General features: G+C 46.0%; 7 protein-coding genes across 7 annotated transcripts; 2 read left to right on the forward strand and 5 right to left on the reverse strand.

The window, feature by feature from the left end:
* Positions 1-4,948: 4,948 nt before the first annotated feature.
* PHALS_00589 (orm1-like protein) lies at positions 4,949-5,414 on the forward strand (the record flags this gene model as incomplete). The annotated part of the gene is made up of 2 exons (XM_024717701.1): positions 4,949-5,011; positions 5,103-5,414. 2 exons carry the CDS (start codon positions 4,949-4,951, stop codon positions 5,412-5,414), a joined length of 375 nt encoding a protein of 124 aa, XP_024586813.1.
* A 461-nt stretch (positions 5,415-5,875) lies between these two features.
* PHALS_00590 (rab family gtpase) lies at positions 5,876-6,734 on the reverse strand (the record flags this gene model as incomplete). Its single annotated transcript, XM_024717712.1, has 4 exons — positions 5,876-6,187; positions 6,263-6,339; positions 6,414-6,491; positions 6,608-6,734. The coding sequence occupies 4 exons, from the start codon at positions 6,732-6,734 to the stop codon at positions 5,876-5,878; spliced, it is 594 nt and encodes a 197-aa protein (XP_024586814.1).
* Positions 6,735-7,155: 421 nt separating this feature from the next.
* On the reverse strand, positions 7,156-8,004 carry PHALS_00591 (protein mago nashi; the record flags this gene model as incomplete). The annotated part of the gene is made up of 6 exons (XM_024717723.1): positions 7,156-7,173; positions 7,251-7,376; positions 7,475-7,562; positions 7,625-7,688; positions 7,786-7,904; positions 7,970-8,004. The coding sequence occupies 6 exons, from the start codon at positions 8,002-8,004 to the stop codon at positions 7,156-7,158; spliced, it is 450 nt and encodes a 149-aa protein (XP_024586815.1).
* Positions 8,005-8,328: 324 nt separating this feature from the next.
* On the forward strand, positions 8,329-9,687 carry PHALS_00592 (transcription factor dp-1; the record flags this gene model as incomplete). The annotated part of the gene is made up of 6 exons (XM_024717734.1): positions 8,329-8,404; positions 8,491-8,592; positions 8,674-8,761; positions 8,847-9,006; positions 9,073-9,216; positions 9,280-9,687. The coding sequence occupies 6 exons, from the start codon at positions 8,329-8,331 to the stop codon at positions 9,685-9,687; spliced, it is 978 nt and encodes a 325-aa protein (XP_024586816.1).
* Positions 9,688-9,689: 2 nt separating this feature from the next.
* PHALS_15102 (uncharacterized protein) lies at positions 9,690-10,721 on the reverse strand. Its single transcript, XM_036407133.1, has one exon. The coding sequence runs from the start codon at positions 10,064-10,066 to the stop codon at positions 9,848-9,850; it is 219 nt and encodes a 72-aa protein (XP_036263524.1). The 5' UTR covers positions 10,067-10,721; the 3' UTR covers positions 9,690-9,847.
* A 277-nt stretch (positions 10,722-10,998) lies between these two features.
* Positions 10,999-12,594, reverse strand: PHALS_00593 (histone acetyltransferase; the record flags this gene model as incomplete). The annotated part of the gene is made up of 5 exons (XM_024717756.1): positions 10,999-11,059; positions 11,128-11,397; positions 11,470-11,515; positions 11,581-11,689; positions 11,758-12,594. The coding sequence occupies 5 exons, from the start codon at positions 12,592-12,594 to the stop codon at positions 10,999-11,001; spliced, it is 1,323 nt and encodes a 440-aa protein (XP_024586818.1).
* A 1,263-nt stretch (positions 12,595-13,857) lies between these two features.
* PHALS_00594 (uncharacterized protein) lies at positions 13,858-14,277 on the reverse strand (the record flags this gene model as incomplete). The annotated part of the gene is made up of 1 exon (XM_024717767.1): positions 13,858-14,277. The coding sequence occupies one exon, from the start codon at positions 14,275-14,277 to the stop codon at positions 13,858-13,860; it is 420 nt and encodes a 139-aa protein (XP_024586819.1).
* Between the last annotated feature and the right edge of the window lie 3,678 nt (positions 14,278-17,955).

The raw sequence follows: 17,955 nt of genomic DNA on the forward strand, positions 1-17,955 counted from the left end.
CGGGAGTAGACATCGCGTCTGCGTTCTTGGTCCTGTAACCCTGTCGCTGACAATGCGCTGCGCGGTACTCTGTCATCGAGAGCTTGGGCTGCGCTTCCCTCGAAGACTCGGACATACCGTTCGGAGTTGCATCGCGTGCAGGAGACAAAGAAGGGATCTGCTCGCGGGCTTTTTCGGAACCAGCGAGGCTGGATGTCTTTCGTGTTCTCGACACAAGGCTTATTGAGCAGAGAATTCATGACGAAGGTCCTGGTGATGTTGTGGTATCTTGGACACGCGAGCCTCGTTCGAGGCGACAGTTGTGTTCACAATCTTGATGGGAAAGAGTGTCACGAGATTTCACGTGCCCAGAAATGAAGGGTGGGTCACACAAGATGCTGTGATCCCAAAATGATGTGTTTCACACAAGATGGTATGATCATACAATGGTGTGGGTTACAAAAGATGGTGTGACCACACAATGGTGTGGCTTTGCTTAAACAACAAGGCAGTACGTGGCTGGAACAGCTAGTAGTTTTAAGTTTGATTAGGTAATTCTATATAGATAGGAAAAACTATAGATTCAGATATAGGCGGCTTTGCCGCAGATAAAGCCGAGAAATACTGCTTACATTTTAAATGGAAGAGGTAATTAGCCTTGGGGTAAGGTTGTAGTTACTCTTCGAGAAAGTTGATTGCGGTCCGCTACACTCGTACTAGTTCTAAGTATAGGACGAAAGTCACCGGCCTTAACCAAGCTTCCTCTAAGTGAAAGAGCTACGGCAGCCCCGCTACGGCCCTACACTTGCGAAAAAAGGCACTTGCATATTAGATGTATGTTCATGACAGAACATAGCTTCATTAGGAAATAAGTGTGTGGAACCTTACGCAAAAATTCGAAATTCAGTCAGTCGACGTTTCATAGCGTTGGGTCACGTCATACCTCAAATAAATTTTTATGTTTATGCCTACAACGCTTAACGTTCTCGACTACAAAAGTCTCAAAATTCACATGTAGGTTGGAAAACATTTTACATTTTCAGAACTATCCTGTTGCATGACGCACAATTATCATATGCGTGTCTAGCACCATATTCTCTCTACTATTTTTAGCCGTCACATATCGCAAGTAATGACATGGCGCTTTCAAAAGTATCATTATTACTGCAGCTTCAGCATGTCTAATACGTGATGTTGGCAATTAACAACACTGAGTCGTGAGCTTTGCCTGTCTTGAAGAGGCTCATCTTGTAAATAAAGATGTTTTTGACCGCAACCTTCATGCCGAAACGGGGTTGAAAAGGCCTTGGATGTTCGTAGTAGGCCACCATGGGCCTGCTATTACCTGTCATTTGTCCACAATGGATTTGCCATGGGACCCTACGCGGAAGATTGGCCCGTTGAATCTCTTAACCGAGAAAACAGTGTGCTCTCAAAACTCAGATGTTCGATACTTTCATCGATGTAAGATCTGCAAATATTAAGGTGCTCATCAGCTAAGAGATCTATACCATCAGCACAGCTGACGTCCGTCGGCTTTGGAGCGCTCGTGGGCTTTTGATCAACCCGCTGTTGCGGCGCGGAAGTTGTACTCCGCATCTAAGGCACCATCCTTCTCATTGTAGAAAATGCTAGGTGGTCCTACTTGGGTTGTTCATTCGAAAGCACGACCTCCCAGAAAATCCACAAAGATAAAAATACGTTCATGTATGGATACATTCCATCATAATAACAACTGTTACCACAAGAAAGGGTTAGCTGCCAATACCGCGATACGAGCTCTGTGTCGGAGAGGCTTCTTCCGCATAAGTTTTGCGTGTGTTTTTCTAGTATGAAGTCTGCTAACGGAACGTGCTCTTTGGATGCCTAGAGCATGGCCAAATTAATCGTCATGGGAGCTTCTCCCACTCAAGATGAGAACATTCCCCCGTTGTTGCCGTTATAGATCTGGACGCTGAGCAACATTTTACGCTGCGGTTACCATGTTGCGATGTATAACGGATACGTGCTGTATAAGGGTGAACAAAATTACAACATTTTCTGTGCGTTTGCTCAAAACCTGAAATACTCAGATGTTCGTACTGATGAGAAGGACGAATCTCTGTAGCGGAGAGTTTCATAGCCATGAGGACTGTCAGCCTCACGTCATGAGCTGAATCAAGTCAATTATTGACTACAGTCAGACGTACATACTTAACAATAGTTTTATTGTGCTTAACCCTCATATATGTCATTGCTAAAATGCATGAGCAAACTTGGTAACCCATCTTCAGTGCGTTTCTAAACGCGGACTTCTCGAGTCGAATATTCCCGTGTGCAGGTATAGTAAACGGCTCCCACGTCGCATTGATAGCAACAGTCATCAGCCGTCATGGTGGTTCTCATTATTGAAGCCATTCGCTGACAACTGAGCGCAAGAAGTAGTTCAGCTATCCTTAGAGATCCTACGGATTTCTATCCCTTTGTTCAAAGCATCTCGCGACATGGTGGCAGGAGATACACCCGTCAAGTTGCTTGACTCGGGAAATGCATTATGAATCTGACCTGAATTTCAAACCCAGATACTGCGTCACACGACAGCGGACCTATTGGCACATCATAGAAGTCTTCATCCGTGCGGAATACGAAACGTATTTAGTTATAAAACTATGGTCGACGCCGAATTTCTATATCAGAAAGGCTAACCTGGTGAATTGTGCATGCTGAAAACGAGCTTAATGTAGATGCTATTTCGACGCATATATGAATTTTGAGATGGGATGCGCTGCAAACAGCATGAGAGGTTGCACCGTGTTCGGAAATCCATTGACCTATTGGTAGGTCTTTACCAGGCGTTCATGATAGACAGAGATACAGGTTGTGCTGTTTAATTTTCTCTGAGAGGAATGCTTCGAAAGTGGCTGATCAAACTACTGGATTTGTCTCGTGCACCAGTGTTTTACAATCATATTGTGTATCAAGGCCACATCGAGGCTACGAACAAACCTATATTGATGGTATGTTTGACCATTGTCGTGCAGAGCGCGAAAAGTGGGCAATTCACAAATTACTTGCGATATGTGCTCGAGTGTATGATTTGTGATAAAATGTTTTTCAAAAGCGATATATATGCTTTATGACAAGATGTTGTCAATATCGTCATGAATTTGGCACCGACGATATCCCTTTGCTGAGATGCCCCATTAGGAGGAATTATCTGCGGGAAGATCCCGCAACGGTAAGGATCATATGCGATTTGTCAGTAACTCTCTTCCAGAACGAAGGTAAATGGCTTCATGTGGCCAGCTACCTGCACGACTTTAGTGCAGATTTTGCTGATATGCCATGGCCCCTCACTAGTCTTCTTAATATAATGTCAGTTGGTGCTGGTGAACAGCGGAAAAGGAAGTCTTCAGTGCCGTCGAAAAAAGACCCAGAACTGACCCGGATCTGACCCTCTCGAGTTGAAATAATTCATTTTACTCGTCTGTGACTCTTCAGCCTTGGCCACAGGGCGTACATTTTTATAAGCAAATATCGATGGGTGAATGGCAGCAGCTTTAAGCTGTAGAGAGCAACTACCCACTCCATTTCAAAAGAGCCGCTTGCGATAACTTTTTTTTGTCTGCATCAGGTTACACATGCTTGGCTCCAAGCCATTTTGTTTTTACAGATTATGCATCGTTGCGCACAGCAACATCGTCATCACATTTCTTTCAGATATTGGCAAAGGTCACCCCATTTTTGCCGTCAGGGTAAGGTATCGAATGCGTCGTCTTAATGTGCTGGTGGTGTACAATCGAATCATTTTGACTGTAAACCGTTGCGTAGCACGGTGTCAATGGACGAGGCGATACATATAGCTTACGAGTCAGATGAAATACATGTTTTGTTGCTGAGCATTATGAAATAGGAGCTATCAGCTCAGGTACCACATTATCACATCGTTGATTTGACCGCTGTTTCTTTCTCAACGGCTTGCTATTTTTCAACACTGACTTAACTTGCGATGGTACATCACGACTAGGACTATGGAAGGCTGTATGAGGAACAAGATACTTCTTTGAGTGGCCACCTACTAAGGTTCGATTCATACAGCTTGCTGAGCGCTAGGTATCGGTGGATAAGTGAGTAAGTTCGTTAGTGCGTACGTACAAATCGTGTCAACGAGCAACTGGTAGTCCTTAAGTATGAAGTATATATTTGACAATTTGAAAGTCGCATACGGTAATACTGGCTTTGTTGTCTGTGAGCAAGATGACCCATCTGACTGCTGTCAGCAACAATGTTAGTGGTGAGTATATGGCCAGTCCAATATTTGACAAAGTTTTCCGACAACACGGCTTTAAGAGGCCGAAATGTCAGGTCGAGATGCTCGCTTGACACTAAAAATTCCACGAACCCTTTGCAAAAATGATACAGAGAGGAAAGTAAATATGTTTAGATAGAACTCATTCTTTTGTATGCCACTTGAAGTAGAAGAGCAAACCTAAGCAATAAAATACTGAAGTGGCTTTCGGTTCCGTTCTTTAGTGGATCATACAAATTATTTAGGTAACAGCATACCAGCTTTAAAGAGTGCATCAGTTCTTTGATCGCCCTTTATGCTATACCTGGTTGCAACCTCTTCCGCAATTTAGCTCTCTCCTAGATCTGGGCCTCCGAAAAAGACAGATGATATCTACTCCACAATGCTGCATAACGTCCAGTGAAACAATCCAGTTGTTTTTTGTGTGTGTTGAGGTATTGAATACATCAATGAAACGATGGAAGGATAGCTTTACCATCACTCCTTTTCTTTCAGCCAATTAGCACCCCGGATTGAGTAATAAAAAAATTAAAAGTGAAGCAGCAAAGAAAGCAACTCGCTAATCTCCCACTATTCTACACAATGACAACTAACGTGGACACGAATAAGAACGTCAACTGGATGGACTCCAGGGGTTTCTGGACGTTCTACATCATTTTATTGGCCTCACTGTACATGGCAATGCCCGTGATATTCCCCTCGCATGGTGACGCTCTTACTGCGGTCAACGTAATCCATGGCGTGGTACGTAGCTTGTTTGCTTAAATGACCTATTACTGGTGATCTTTGGACATTAGTTTACAAATTGGTAAATTGTATGGAAATTTTGCTGTAGGTGTCGTTTGGTATTATGCATTGGGTTAAGGGATCGCCTGACGACAATTCGATGGGCGACTATCGCGAGCTCACATTCTACGAGCAGATCGACCAGGGCCACCCATGGACAAACACAAAAAAATTTCTGATGATGATCCCAACCTTCTTGTTTTTGGCTGCCTCGGTCGCTACGGATTACAACACACGCCACTTACTCGTAAACTTTCCCATTTGGGCCACGCTAATTTTGGCCAAGCTACCTGAGCTCGATCGCGTTCGAATCTTTGGTATCAACTCGACAGTTGGTATTGACGACCACAAGAAAAATTGATACTATTTTTTTACGAGTAACCTACCAATGCGAGGGTCCATGCCAGCAGTGGCGGCTTTAAATTTGTGAGTAAAACGATAGCGTGAAAATAAACGAGAAGACGAGAGTAGGGTAGGCCTGTTTGTCTTCTTAACATTGCGCCGTACATGTTCCGTACATCGCGTGCCCATATTTTGTCTAGAGTTCGCCGTTGTAGTAAAGAAAAAGGTTGTTATTAGACGGGTCTACTTGAAAAAAAACTTTGGTAGCGGCTGTATTATTTAATATAGCCTTGCCAATGATGATCTGCCACTGGCTCCATTGTCTCTACAGCGACACCCCAGAATCAAATCACATCAACTCCTTTCTTAACAGAAAAAGAAAATATCGCTCAAATTGAGAAAGCTCTCGTGCACAATGACTGAAGATTACACTGAAGTAAGCTGAAGGATGCAATAAATTGTTGGCTGGCTGTGACAGCTCTAGCAGCATCCGCTCTTAGATTTGGACGCTTGGGGTGGAGTAATCGGGAACGCCTCACGCTCGGGTTGAGGTGGGTTTTTTGGAAGCCTTTTTGCAATAGCAACAAACAGATCCTTCACGTTCACAGACGTCTTTGCAGATGTCTCCATGTGCAAAATATCATTGTCTTCAGCGTACTGGTGAGCCTCCTCGTACTCAACCTTGCGGCGCGCTTCGAGATCGGCTTTGTTACCCGCGAGAGCGATGACAACATTTGGATCGCCACGACGCTGGAGTTCTTTGACCCAGGACTTGGCTCCAACGAAGGAGTCCTTACCATCAAATGCAGCGATATTAATTCAGTGATAGTTTCACAAACACGATGTGAACACCAGCTTGATACGTACTTTATTAGTCACATCGTACACAACGATTGCAGCTGCGGCACCACGGTAGTACATCGGCGCTAAGCTGCGGTATCGTTCTATAGTTTACGCAAGGAACAGTAAAAACACCCTTAGCATACCATGACTTTGCCAGATTGCACGTAAGTCTTGCCTTGTCCTGCGGTATCCCAGATCTCGAACTTGACCGTCAGTCCATCCTCAAGACCGACTGTCTGTGTAAGGAAAGCAGCTAAACATGATCAAGTGATAATAACACCATTATTGTCAGTTCGTAGAGACGTGTCTAGTCCAACAAAAACTGCTAGCCAGCCTTTCTTTAAAAAAAGAACCCATTTTGAGGCGTACCTCCAATTGTGGGCTCCTGGAATTCGAAAAACTCGTCGCGTACAAATCGCACAACCAAGCAGGATTTTCCCACAGCCGTGTCACCCAGAAGAACCAGCTTGAAATGGCAAGTTCTACCTTGAGCCATCTTATATTCTACTTCTTATCAAAGACTTCCTCAACCTTCGCGTCCGCTCAAAGCTTGATCAAATTCTTGCTTCTTGGCTGCTGCTTCTACTCGAACTGAGGATGGTCTTATGCTAAATTAAAATCTCCACAGCGGGAAGACTAAGAAGCTTGAACAGCTAATTGCTTCTTTCTCGCTTTAGTTCTGCTGCTTATACTCGCAGGGTACACACGCGGTATTAACAGCGTTTTTGTATCTCTGCAGATGGGAGAAGAATCTCATCATGCCCATCCGATTTGAAGGGAATTGGGCTCACTTAAAACATAATATTTTCATATCAATATGGCAGAGGACGCTGTAGCGCTTTTAGCACAGTTTATTAAAACTTTAAGAGTAACTTTTGGTTGCTCGCGTTCGCTGTATCTAGCTAGCATCAGTTGTCCTATGGAATGGGTTTGATCTAAAAAAGCAAAAGGTAAGTGAGAACGCAGCTATAGCCTCTTGATGCAGCAAATTTGTAATGGCCGAAAAATACACCTTGAAGTGCAATGTGATCAAGGAGAACACGAGACACTTGAGATCCTGGACCAGGTAGTACAGCACGCGGAGACCCTCTGGGTCCTTACTGTCTTGTACGTCCAGCAGCGAGCCAATTTTTGCGCACTGTGTGTAGGAGGTAATAACATATAGCAGTGTTTTTCTTAGTCGGATCGCGCCGATACGATTATTGTACATATAGGAAGTGGTTGAATGCAAAGCACCGTGAAAGAAATGTGATCGTCATCCAGCACTACCTCCAGCTCCTGCCGTCCTACTCGATCTGGCTCAGGCCAATCCTTGTCGTTTTCTCTGTCAAAAAGAAAAGACTTACGATTGACTGCCACTTACGCACTGCTGTTTGCTACACGTACTTTGTGATTTCACTCTCGCTGATGATCCGCTTTACCTCGTTGATCACCGACTGAGATACCGTCACTTTTTAAAATATAGTTTTGCAAGCAGTAAGCAGTATGGCGCGTGTTAAATCTGTACCGGCATGTGAAAGCAATCTACAAGATGCTCGTCTATCAACCTTCTTTGCGGATCATAGAATCTTTCTTGTAGTTAGAATTGTTGGCGTAACGAAGCTTTCCGTCGGCACGAAACTCGAACTCCATAAACTCATGGCCAAACTTGCCGCGATGGCCAACGCTGCAAAGAAATAGAAGTAGCATTAGACATTTCGTAATCTTTGTACAATCAGCTAGTAGACGCACTAATAGCGCACATAGAAGTCGTCGTCGCGGGGCATGACTGTCACCCAAGCTTGAAAAAGTATCTACCAATGAAGGCTGATACTGGTTTGGATTTATCAGCCAATGGTAAGCTCTTTAATTGCTTCTTAATTGTAGGTTGCAGCCGCGCACTGTCCACAGCTATAGTTTGACCCGAGCGTTTCGCTACACCGGCTTGCTACATTCCGCTTACTCGGCACACAGAGACAGCTAAGTTTTAAGCTACCTGGAGGTCGAAGAGAAAGAGATAGGGTCACTCCAACATTTGTCAAGTTAAAGTGAATTTATCATTCAGATCTTCCAGCAGACATAACCCGAAAAAGACGAAAGTGAATGCAACTATGAAGCGTTCGACGCGTCGCGAGCTTAGAAAGCTGATAGAGATAGATTTGGAGGAAAAAGATCAAGTTTCGACAGGTAAGTTGACGATGTAGATGCTTCCAATTTGGTGCAACTAGTAGTGGTCAACGTCTTATATTCATGTCTGGTTGGATGAAAATTAGCGATTAAAAGTGAAAACACGGTGTTAAAAATGGATACCGCCAAAGCGTCGACCACACCAACGAGTCTCCACGATGATCTCGTGAACATGATGAAGACGCAAGGTCTCGAAAAAATGGCAACAGAAGCGGGTTTATTGAAAAATGGTGCTCTCGTTGAATTAAAAGCTTCATCTACTCCTTCAGGCATTGTTTGTACGCCAAATAAACCAGAATTTGAAAACAAATTGTTGTCGGCAGCCATGACACCTTTTAGTCCCTCATTCAGCAGCCCGTACGTTTCCTGGAGAATGTACGCGTCTCATCGGAATTTTTGAGTCAGCTGTATTGATGTCGTGGCTATGTTATTGATGGTCTAGATCACCCGGGAAAAAAAGGAAGTATCTTAAGATCAATAAAGGTTTGCGCCATTTTAGCATGAAAGTATGTCAAAAAGTGGAAGAGAAGCATGTTACATCATACAACGAGGTTGCTGACGAGCTGGTTCGCGAGTTTATCACCATGCGACCAAATGATGCGGTAAAATTCTATCCGAAAGAAGGGGTTATATCGTTTTTCACTCATTTGCCATGTACCTATCTATAGGTATACGATGAAAAAAACATTCGTCGACGTGTTTACGATGCGCTTAACGTACTAATGGCCATGGACATTATTTCAAAAGAGCGAAAAGAAATTCGATGGAAAGGGTTGCCATCGAATCTGCAACACGACACAGAAATGCTTCTGGTGTGTTTTCCGGTCTGTTCTATTCGTGCCCATTAACTTAATTGAATGTTATTTATGTGACAGATAGAAAGAAAGGAGCGCATGCGGAGTGTGGAGCAAAAGAAGCAGCATTTGCAAGACCTGCTGGTACAGCAAGTTGCAATGAAAAATCTTATAAAACGAAACGCCGAACGCAAGCGAAAAGAAATTGATGACTTTGCATCAGCTACAATCGTTCGCGATGAAGGCCGAGTGTTCTTGCCATTTATTGCAGTAAACACTAGCAAAGACACTGTGATTCAGTGTGAGATGTCAGAAGATCGGCAAGACATTTTTTTTAACTTTAGTGCGCCTTTTGAAATCCACGACGACGCAGACATCTTACAGAAGCTTAACTTACACAAAGCAGCGTATGCTGATTTAAAGCAAATGGTGCCCGAAAAATTGCTATCTTATCTCCCAGCCGAGTGTGAAATGAAGAGTGAGGAGTAAATAAGTAAGAGAGTAAACAGAGATAGGTAGGTCAGATAGTCATATGAGTCAGGGGCTAAAGTTCATATTGTCGTGCTTGTCGTGTACTGCTGCGTAAAAATGTAAGTCGTTGTTTTTGTAATTATATGTTTGTTTGGTGTGCAAAGACGCTGGCAAAGAATTATAAACGGCCAGTTGCGACAACGTCGGCAAAGCTACGTGGCTTGGATCCAGACTTCAGGTGTCGTTCCTCTGCGAGAAAAACCCAGCCTTCGACGTCCGCTTCGCGCGTAAACACCGTCTCTTGAGAGATCTGCTCGCCAGACTTATCAGATACGGTGCTTACTTCGTTTAGACTGCTGTCTGTTTTAAAAAATCGGTGCAGTAGAGATTCCAGCATGGTCGCCACTTGGTGGTAGGTCGTCTTGGTAGTGTACTGTCAGTCGCTTTTTTTCGTCTGGTGTTAGTCACATTGAGGCTTTTGGAACTTGCAAGAGACGCAAACTTCAACTCGCAAAAAGGTGCAGTTGATGTTTTCGCTTCAGTACTTCAATACATTGTGGACGGCCATTTACCGTTTACGGGATGATATACCGCATCGCATGCTGATTTTCCCAATATTATCGATGTATCTATGACAAACTACTCCGGAGTAATATCGTGGAGCAGACGAGACATTTTGGCGACGAGTCAAGAAATGGCGATATTAATGGCACTGTCGTGAAACGGTCATTTCAGGTAGATATATGAAGGACTCAAGTAAAGAACTTTTACTTCAATCATTTTGATCTATTGAGAAGGAACAAATCCGATTGATGTACGGTTGTATGCCAAACATATGCACGGAAGAAGTGGTTCAGGAATTCAATAGGCATGTAGCACATCTCCAAACAGCTTTTTACATTTCCGACCAATTAGCGTTAGCTTCGATAGACATAAAAAACTGGTAGCGTTTATGCAACGAATCGCCATGAGGACTTTGACTCTCAAACTCCGAGTTAACGATCGCACATTTGTTTGGATCGGACTGCTAGCTTGCTGTGCTATTTCAACGAATTTTTATTCTATTTTGAAAGAGCACTAGATACAAAATTTACTATTTCTACTGTAAATTGCAGGTGAACATTTATACGAAGAATGGGTTTTCATCAAAGCCAATCACTAAATGTGTGTCAGAGAAAGAGCGCATTTGCAGTTGAAATACCCAAAAAGTGTATTAGCTATATAAAATAATTATTAATGAGGATAATGCTAATATTTTATGGAAAATTTAGCCTTGTGCGGTCTTGCTGAGAACGGATATGAAATTCCCCATATTGCACATTCCCAAAATCACTTCTGATCTCTTATCGGAATTCGAGCCTGAATAAATTCCCGAAGGTCGGCAGCAGCTCTGACAAATGCACATGGTTAGTTTGCGGAACGACAAAATAAATCAAGCCAGGTGACCAGCGGACCCACTTGTAGTAATTTGTGTCCGGAGTATTGTAAAGCGTGCAGTTGTCGCACATCTTGTCTAAATCCGCCTTCAACGCCGCTTTTGAAATATATGCCCCGCTGTCAATGCGCTTGCTAATAAGCTGAAGGTCCACAGGATCTTTTACGTGGTCTAGGTAGTCGACCACCACGGAAGTGTCAACAGGCTCATGGAATGGCCATGCGCTACGATGGTTTGACACAGCCTTCAGAAGCTGCAAGAGTTGCGACTTTAAGCTGCCTTGGTCGCGAGTTCTGCGCATCCATAATTCGTTACAATAAGTAATAATGCAGTTAACTTTACTGTATGAGCGAACACAAACACACCCAATGCGGCTATTACGAATCGTTGCTTGTGACCACCCAGCTTCCTCTACATACAACACAATGTCCATTAACAGCACTCAAATCTCCCTTTCTTCAAGAGTATATACTCACTCACGCCGGGAACCATATAAATGTCCATTAGCCTGCCATCTGCAAACATCGTCAGACCAGGGTATACTGTCTTGGCGCGAGAACGTTCACGTATTTTATCTTGAATTGCCTGCAAACAAAGTTCACAGGATAGTGACGGATGGCACAATGTGTCTCACAATAAGGGAGGACAGCTACCTTGCGCTGTTGATGAATCATCGACGTGATCCTCAAATAATTAATCTGAGTGTGGATCGTGCATTCCATTAGAGTTCCACCGTCGTAGTCCTTAATGTAGCCGTACCAATTTGGCCGATCCATCGATACATTTTTTGTGAAACCTTGCTTCTTGAAGTAGCCAATGGCATAATTGTCGGCATAAGTGAGAAAGTATGTAATGTTTTTGATCTTAACATATTCCTTCAAGTGATTCATAAGGCGTGTGCCGTATCCTTTCACCTGATCGGAAGCATTTATGGCGCAAAACGCAATTTCTGCAAAGTGGTTGGACTCAAATGGCCTGTAGCAGATGCCTCCGATGACGTGTTTCCCATTTTTCAAAAGGAGCATTGATCGGTGGTTCTTATCAAATACTAGTCGGACAATGTATTCCTTCGGCATTTTCGGAAGTTGTTTCGCAAAGATGTTTTTCAGTGTGGTAAGCTGAATCATATGCTCGTCTGTTCCATCGTTCGTGATCACGTCAAATTTCAACCGACCGCTGTCCTCCTCAATTTTCGCCATATCATCGCGTGACATCATTAATGCTGGAGAGTCGATAGTAGTCGTTACGGCAACATCACAAACAGCCTCTTCGGAATTCTTTAACTCTCCCGTATCCACATTCTCCATCGAGGCACAAGGCAGTGCTGATTCTATTACGCTCTCAGATGATGCAGGTGTATCCGCGATCATCTCGACGTCGACTTGCTCCTCAGATATTGCAGATTCCTTCTCACGCTTCGGCTCATCAGCTAGCTCTTTTGCATCTTGCGATACATCATTCACCTCCGCTGTATTCGAGTCTCTGCTCATACTTCGTTTTGACTTACTTACTTACACGATATTTTCATGAAATTGGTTTATACGTGACATAAATTGGAGCATAAAATTTCGTTCTTTAGCAAAAGTATTATATTTATTTAAGGCTTGCTCAATATAGATAATATAGTATTTATATGCTTAATTATCCATAGCAATGGCGTTCAGCCACAACAGACCGAGCCCTTCTTCGTCTTCTGCACGTGGTGCATCTCCAAATAGTACACCCGCGGCTTTACGAGAAGCACATCCCAAGCCCTCGTCAACCGGGCGCCACACACCGCGGCCGCCACGGGCAACGTTCAAAGGAAGTCGACTCTGAGTCAGATACTCCTTTCCCAAGAACAGGAAGAAGAGGAGGGCAAGGTGCGCCAACGGCGCGACGTGAGCCCTGCTCGAACCTTGCGGATGCTATGTCCGTTGCCCGAACTCTTGACTTCCGGGGGAAGTGTTATTGTTACCTATCCCCTCGATGAGGTACAGGAGCAGCAGTTTGAGGCTACCCACAGGCGGCTCTCATGCACTCGTATCCACGTTCGGTCCTAGGCCCTCGTGTGGGATACGGCTTCCGCTCGGCGGATCCAGCTACTTAGGCGAAAGACACAGTCACTCGCTCGTTAAGCGTCTACGTAGTCGGGCCCTGGCCACTACACAAGCTGAGCTTGGCCAGCAAAAAGCTCTCCGAGTTTGCTTCTCTAAAACCCAAGGGGTCCAAATGAATAGGTACCGCGCTCGACTTCGCGCTCAAAGAGGAGGTGATCTTGTACCTGCAATGCGGACTGTTCCTGTTGTGCTCACCCCTTGTGAAACCGCTGCAGATAATGAAGATCTCTTTGAGCGTCGGGTGCAGTTACACCGGAAGTTTCCTCGCTGATTCTCTTAGTGCGGGGCCACAAGGACATGGACGTGATCGTAGAACGCCATCTTTGATTTGAGTTTGCCCTTCTTAACGCGCAACGTCGTTTCCTATGAATTGTTGCCCTGCGACATATGGAATAATTTATCACGCTCCCGCGAGCTCTGTGATTTCTCACACACGTGAGTCTACGACCACAACAGCTCAGGGTCATAGTTTGAGCTCAGCTCATGACCCTTCGACTTCCCTGGCTATCGCCGAGAGCGCGGCGATTAAGACGACGCGAAGCGTCATAATCCTTCTGATCGTTAGCGTCCACGACGTCTGGGCAGTCTTGCCGAAATGGTACCTCAGTCCCACGAGTTCTACGAGTATGGCTATCCCCGCCACTTCACAAGATATTAGGTAAAACCCCGTCGACGACGTCGACCTACAAGTCGTTCCACGTGATAGTGGACGCCATCATTCTCATCGATAAAAGTCGGTGGTGGACGATGACGACTTGGTCGATCGCCGTCCGGTGACACTCGATGCTCTTCGAGCTCTGGAGGACAAAGTCCATCGTCATTGGCACTCCGCCGATCATCTCGCCGAGGTTGCATTCCGCCGTGCGGAAGACCTCGAAAGCCTGCAGCCTTTTGTGCACTAACTGCCTCACGTTTAGGACTATTGCGCCCTCTCGGAGCGGCTCCTAACCGTCGAGCAGACGAATTCGTCGCTTCATGCGACGGTGGAGCGCCTGGCGCCGTTAGAAATGGAAATCGATGTACTTCGAGCTCAAAACCAGTCGCTGGTTCAGCTTCTGGGTGGCTGAGCGCCATTGGGCACCGCCCGGTGCCAACGCTTTCGTGTTCACTTAGGCCGGATCACAGTACGGCTTAAGCAAGCCCACAAAAACACCGGGTGGGTGCGCATTCTTCTGGAAAGATTTAGCGTATGCGCAATGCCTCGCTTGGCCGCAACCTTAAAAAGTCCAATAAACCGTAGACGGAGCTTCGAACAGAATCTGCATACGTAGGAAGGTTATAGCATTCAATAAAGCCAGATCTTTGACCTCAATGTTTTCCGCATTTCTTCTGATTTTTCCGTCTGTATATTCATTCTGCATGTCTCATCGCATTGCGAACGTGTCGTAGTACACTCAGTCTGGTAGACAGGAAGTCATCGATTTTTTACGAACAGTGAGTGGGCTGACATCAGCTCGCCGCTCGGCTATTACTGCAGTGAGCCGTGGGATGGCAGCGTCAGCGGGACGCGAGGATTAAGAAGCCCGCTCAAGTAGAGCGTTTTGTAGCAGTTAGACTCATGCACTGCATTGTTCAGAGCGAACTCCACAAAGGGCAGCATGGTGCTCCAGCGTCTCAGTGCAGACGCTGCGAAGAGCGTCTTCAACGACGCAATTCACGCGCTCGGCTGACCCTCGGTCAACGGACGGTCCGCTGTTGACGTAGTAGACTTGGTGCCCAGCACCCTGAAGATTGTAGACCAAAACCTTCCAGTGAATCGTGAATCTCTGTCAGAGACTATTGACTCCGGGAGTTCATATTGTCGGAAGACACGATCCACAAACAGCTTCGCTGTACCCACACCGTCGATGGTGTGTGGCACTGCAGCACGATGAGCAATCTTGCTCAGATGGCCCACAAAGACCACAACACTCGTCTTGCCCGCCGAGTCCTCCGATAGGCAAAACTCAAAGTCCAAACACATGGAATACCAACACCCGTAGGGTACCGGTAAACTAGCCAGCGGCACCACCGCATTCGGAGAGTGTCTTACCCTTTGACACGTCACACATGTGCACACATATGTGCTCGTCTATTTAACAGCTTGGGTCACCAGTAATGGCAACTCACAGAGCTATACGTCTTCTCACGACCGAGATGACCAGTGAGTGGGATGTCGTGGGCCTCACAGATGATACAGTATTTCGAATCCTCATCGTGAGAAACCACAATTTGTGGCGAATCCGTTGAATCGGTGCTGCAACCCGTTAATCAACGAATATCGGTGTAGCCGTTCGCGCAATCGCGCCGACAATATCTTTTCCGAGCTCTCAAATCCCTTGTTCCCGAGAGCTTATAGTAGCGCTACACACATACCATCACTCGCGGATGCGGCGCGGATCAAATCCGTCGCTGACGACGTCACCGTTGTGACATGAGCGAGCTCATAAATTGGTCTGTGCGACAGCGCATCAGCCAAAGCATTCTGCTTTCATGGCTTATACTTCACCTCGGTGTTACATTCTGCGAAGAAGGAGAGCCACCTGGCCGTCCTCTGCGACAGGAGAGGCGACTGAGTCGCAGTGCGTAGTGACGCATGATCATTATAAATCACAAACGGCTTTAAAAGAACAGATGCACTCTGAACTTGTCAAACGTATACTTCATCGCAAGGAATTCCTTGTCGTGAACTGAGTAGTTCTTCTCCGCAGCCTTAAGCTGGTGAGATTTGAATGCGATCACCCGATCTTGCCCCTCGGCGTCTTTTTGCAGCAGTGCACAGCCGATGGCAAAGTCCTAAGCGTCACAGACGACACTAAAGGACGATTGGGGGTTTGCAAAGCCAGTATTGGTGCGTGAAGGCCGTCTTTGGCCCTGTCAAAAGCATCCCAATGCTCGGTATCTCAACACCAAACCACATCCTTCTTAAGAAGATTCGACAATTGCCGTGCCGTTTCTGCATAACTCGCGCTATATCTAAGCAAGTAATTGGCGAGGCCAAGCCACTTGCGCAATCGCTTTTGGTTATTTGTAGCCGGCCAGTTCACAATGACCTGGACCTTAGCGAATTCCGCTCGAAGACCACGCTTCCCAATGAAGCACTTTATAAAGAGGTTTTCTTTCGCGCCGAAGATGCACTTATCCGCTGTAGCATACAGCTTATTCGTACGCATGCACTAGAACATCGCTCTGAAATGAACGATGTGATTTATCCTAATCTGTCCTCCCGTGCCCCGCACGTCTGCGGACGAAAGATGTCGTTGAAGTGTGTTTGTGCATACGCCTGGGGGGCTGAACAACTGCGTCACAAGGCGATTAAATGATACTGGCGCATTTGACGGTCTTGAGGCATCACCAGCCACTTCCAGAGCATGCCGCTCGAAGTACTCACCGCTGTCAACGAAACATCACTCGCTCTCATAAGCAATTGGTAATACCCAGCGACAAGTCGAGTGCACTGTACTTTGTACATCCAACCATATTTTACTGGAGAACGTCCTCCCTAGGGATCGGCGTCTGGCCGGAATGGTGGCAGCGTTTAACTTATCGCAAGTTTGAACGATACGCTACTTGTCGTTCGGTTTCCGGAAACAAGACGTGGGTGTCGGGAGACTTGCTCTCACGAACCATTCCTGCGTCGTACTCCGCACAAAAAAGGTGTCGACGACGTCACACGGCTCCTTTGGCAGGGACCATTGGGTGTTTCGCAGTATTTAGCTCCCGGAACTATGACGCACACCTCGGTCCGGAGGTATGACAGACGGCGGGTCTTTGATGGCGACGTCTTGAAATTCCTTTACAAAAGGATAGTACGGATCCGAAATATTCTTCAGAATTTAACGATCCACTTCGTGCATTCAGCACTCTCTTGGTGTTCTCCGGGACAGCTTTATCCAGAAGCGACGTCGAATCGATCTCCTCTTCGGCTAATGCGCCTGCTTTCAGGACACCGCCGAACTCTCGAATGACATCTCGTCCACTCGAAGAGGGCATCCACCGCGAAAATAGCCTCAAAAGTGACGTCGCCGTCTTCTCCCCGTCATACCGCTGGCGAGCGTATGTAGCTGTGCGCTATCGTTTATGGTAGACACACCCTGGGTCAGGGTCGACGCCCTGCATCTCGCAGATAATATACGGCATCGCCGTCTCCTCTCCAAGGAGGTTTTACGTCTCGTCGAGATCAGGGGGAAACACGCACTCAGCATCGTCCAGTGGATAACGTGCCACTCCACGCGACTAAAAAGTGTCTTGCGCAAGATAACTCTGACCTCGTCCGACCATGCCACTCTTGGCATGCAGCAACTGCTTTGATACTCGGGACTCTTGTCCAATACACCTTCGGTGTTTGACAACTTGGATACTCCGATATCTACATATTGACCGCCCCGGTCCAGTGCCCGCGCCAATAGCGCTTCTGCTTCCTTTCATTGGTGGGATCATGATTCACCAAAGCTCCACTAAGTGGCGCGCGCGTATCGCCCAAGGTCTTCGACCTTCAATCAATACATGGCTCAAGGAATTTCAACCATGCCATGTCAAGGATAAGGTCATACCTTGAACCCAAGTCTAAAACTAGACATCGTTCCAGGCTATCAAAGCCAAGAAACTTGACACCGAGGTCCACACGGATCTCGCCACAGTAACCCAATCCCCCGTCGCTAAGGAAACAGTGACTGTGACGGGGTACACGTACCCTGGTAACAGGGGTGTGTGTTACACGAGATGTGCATGGTGTTACTGCACCCAAACAAGAATACGGTATGTGGCTAGGTA

Source organism: Plasmopara halstedii (assembly GCF_900000015.1).
Source record: "Plasmopara halstedii genome assembly, contig: Scaffold_117, whole genome shotgun sequence".
In the NCBI taxonomy this organism is placed as follows: domain Eukaryota; phylum Oomycota; class Peronosporomycetes; order Peronosporales; family Peronosporaceae; genus Plasmopara; species Plasmopara halstedii.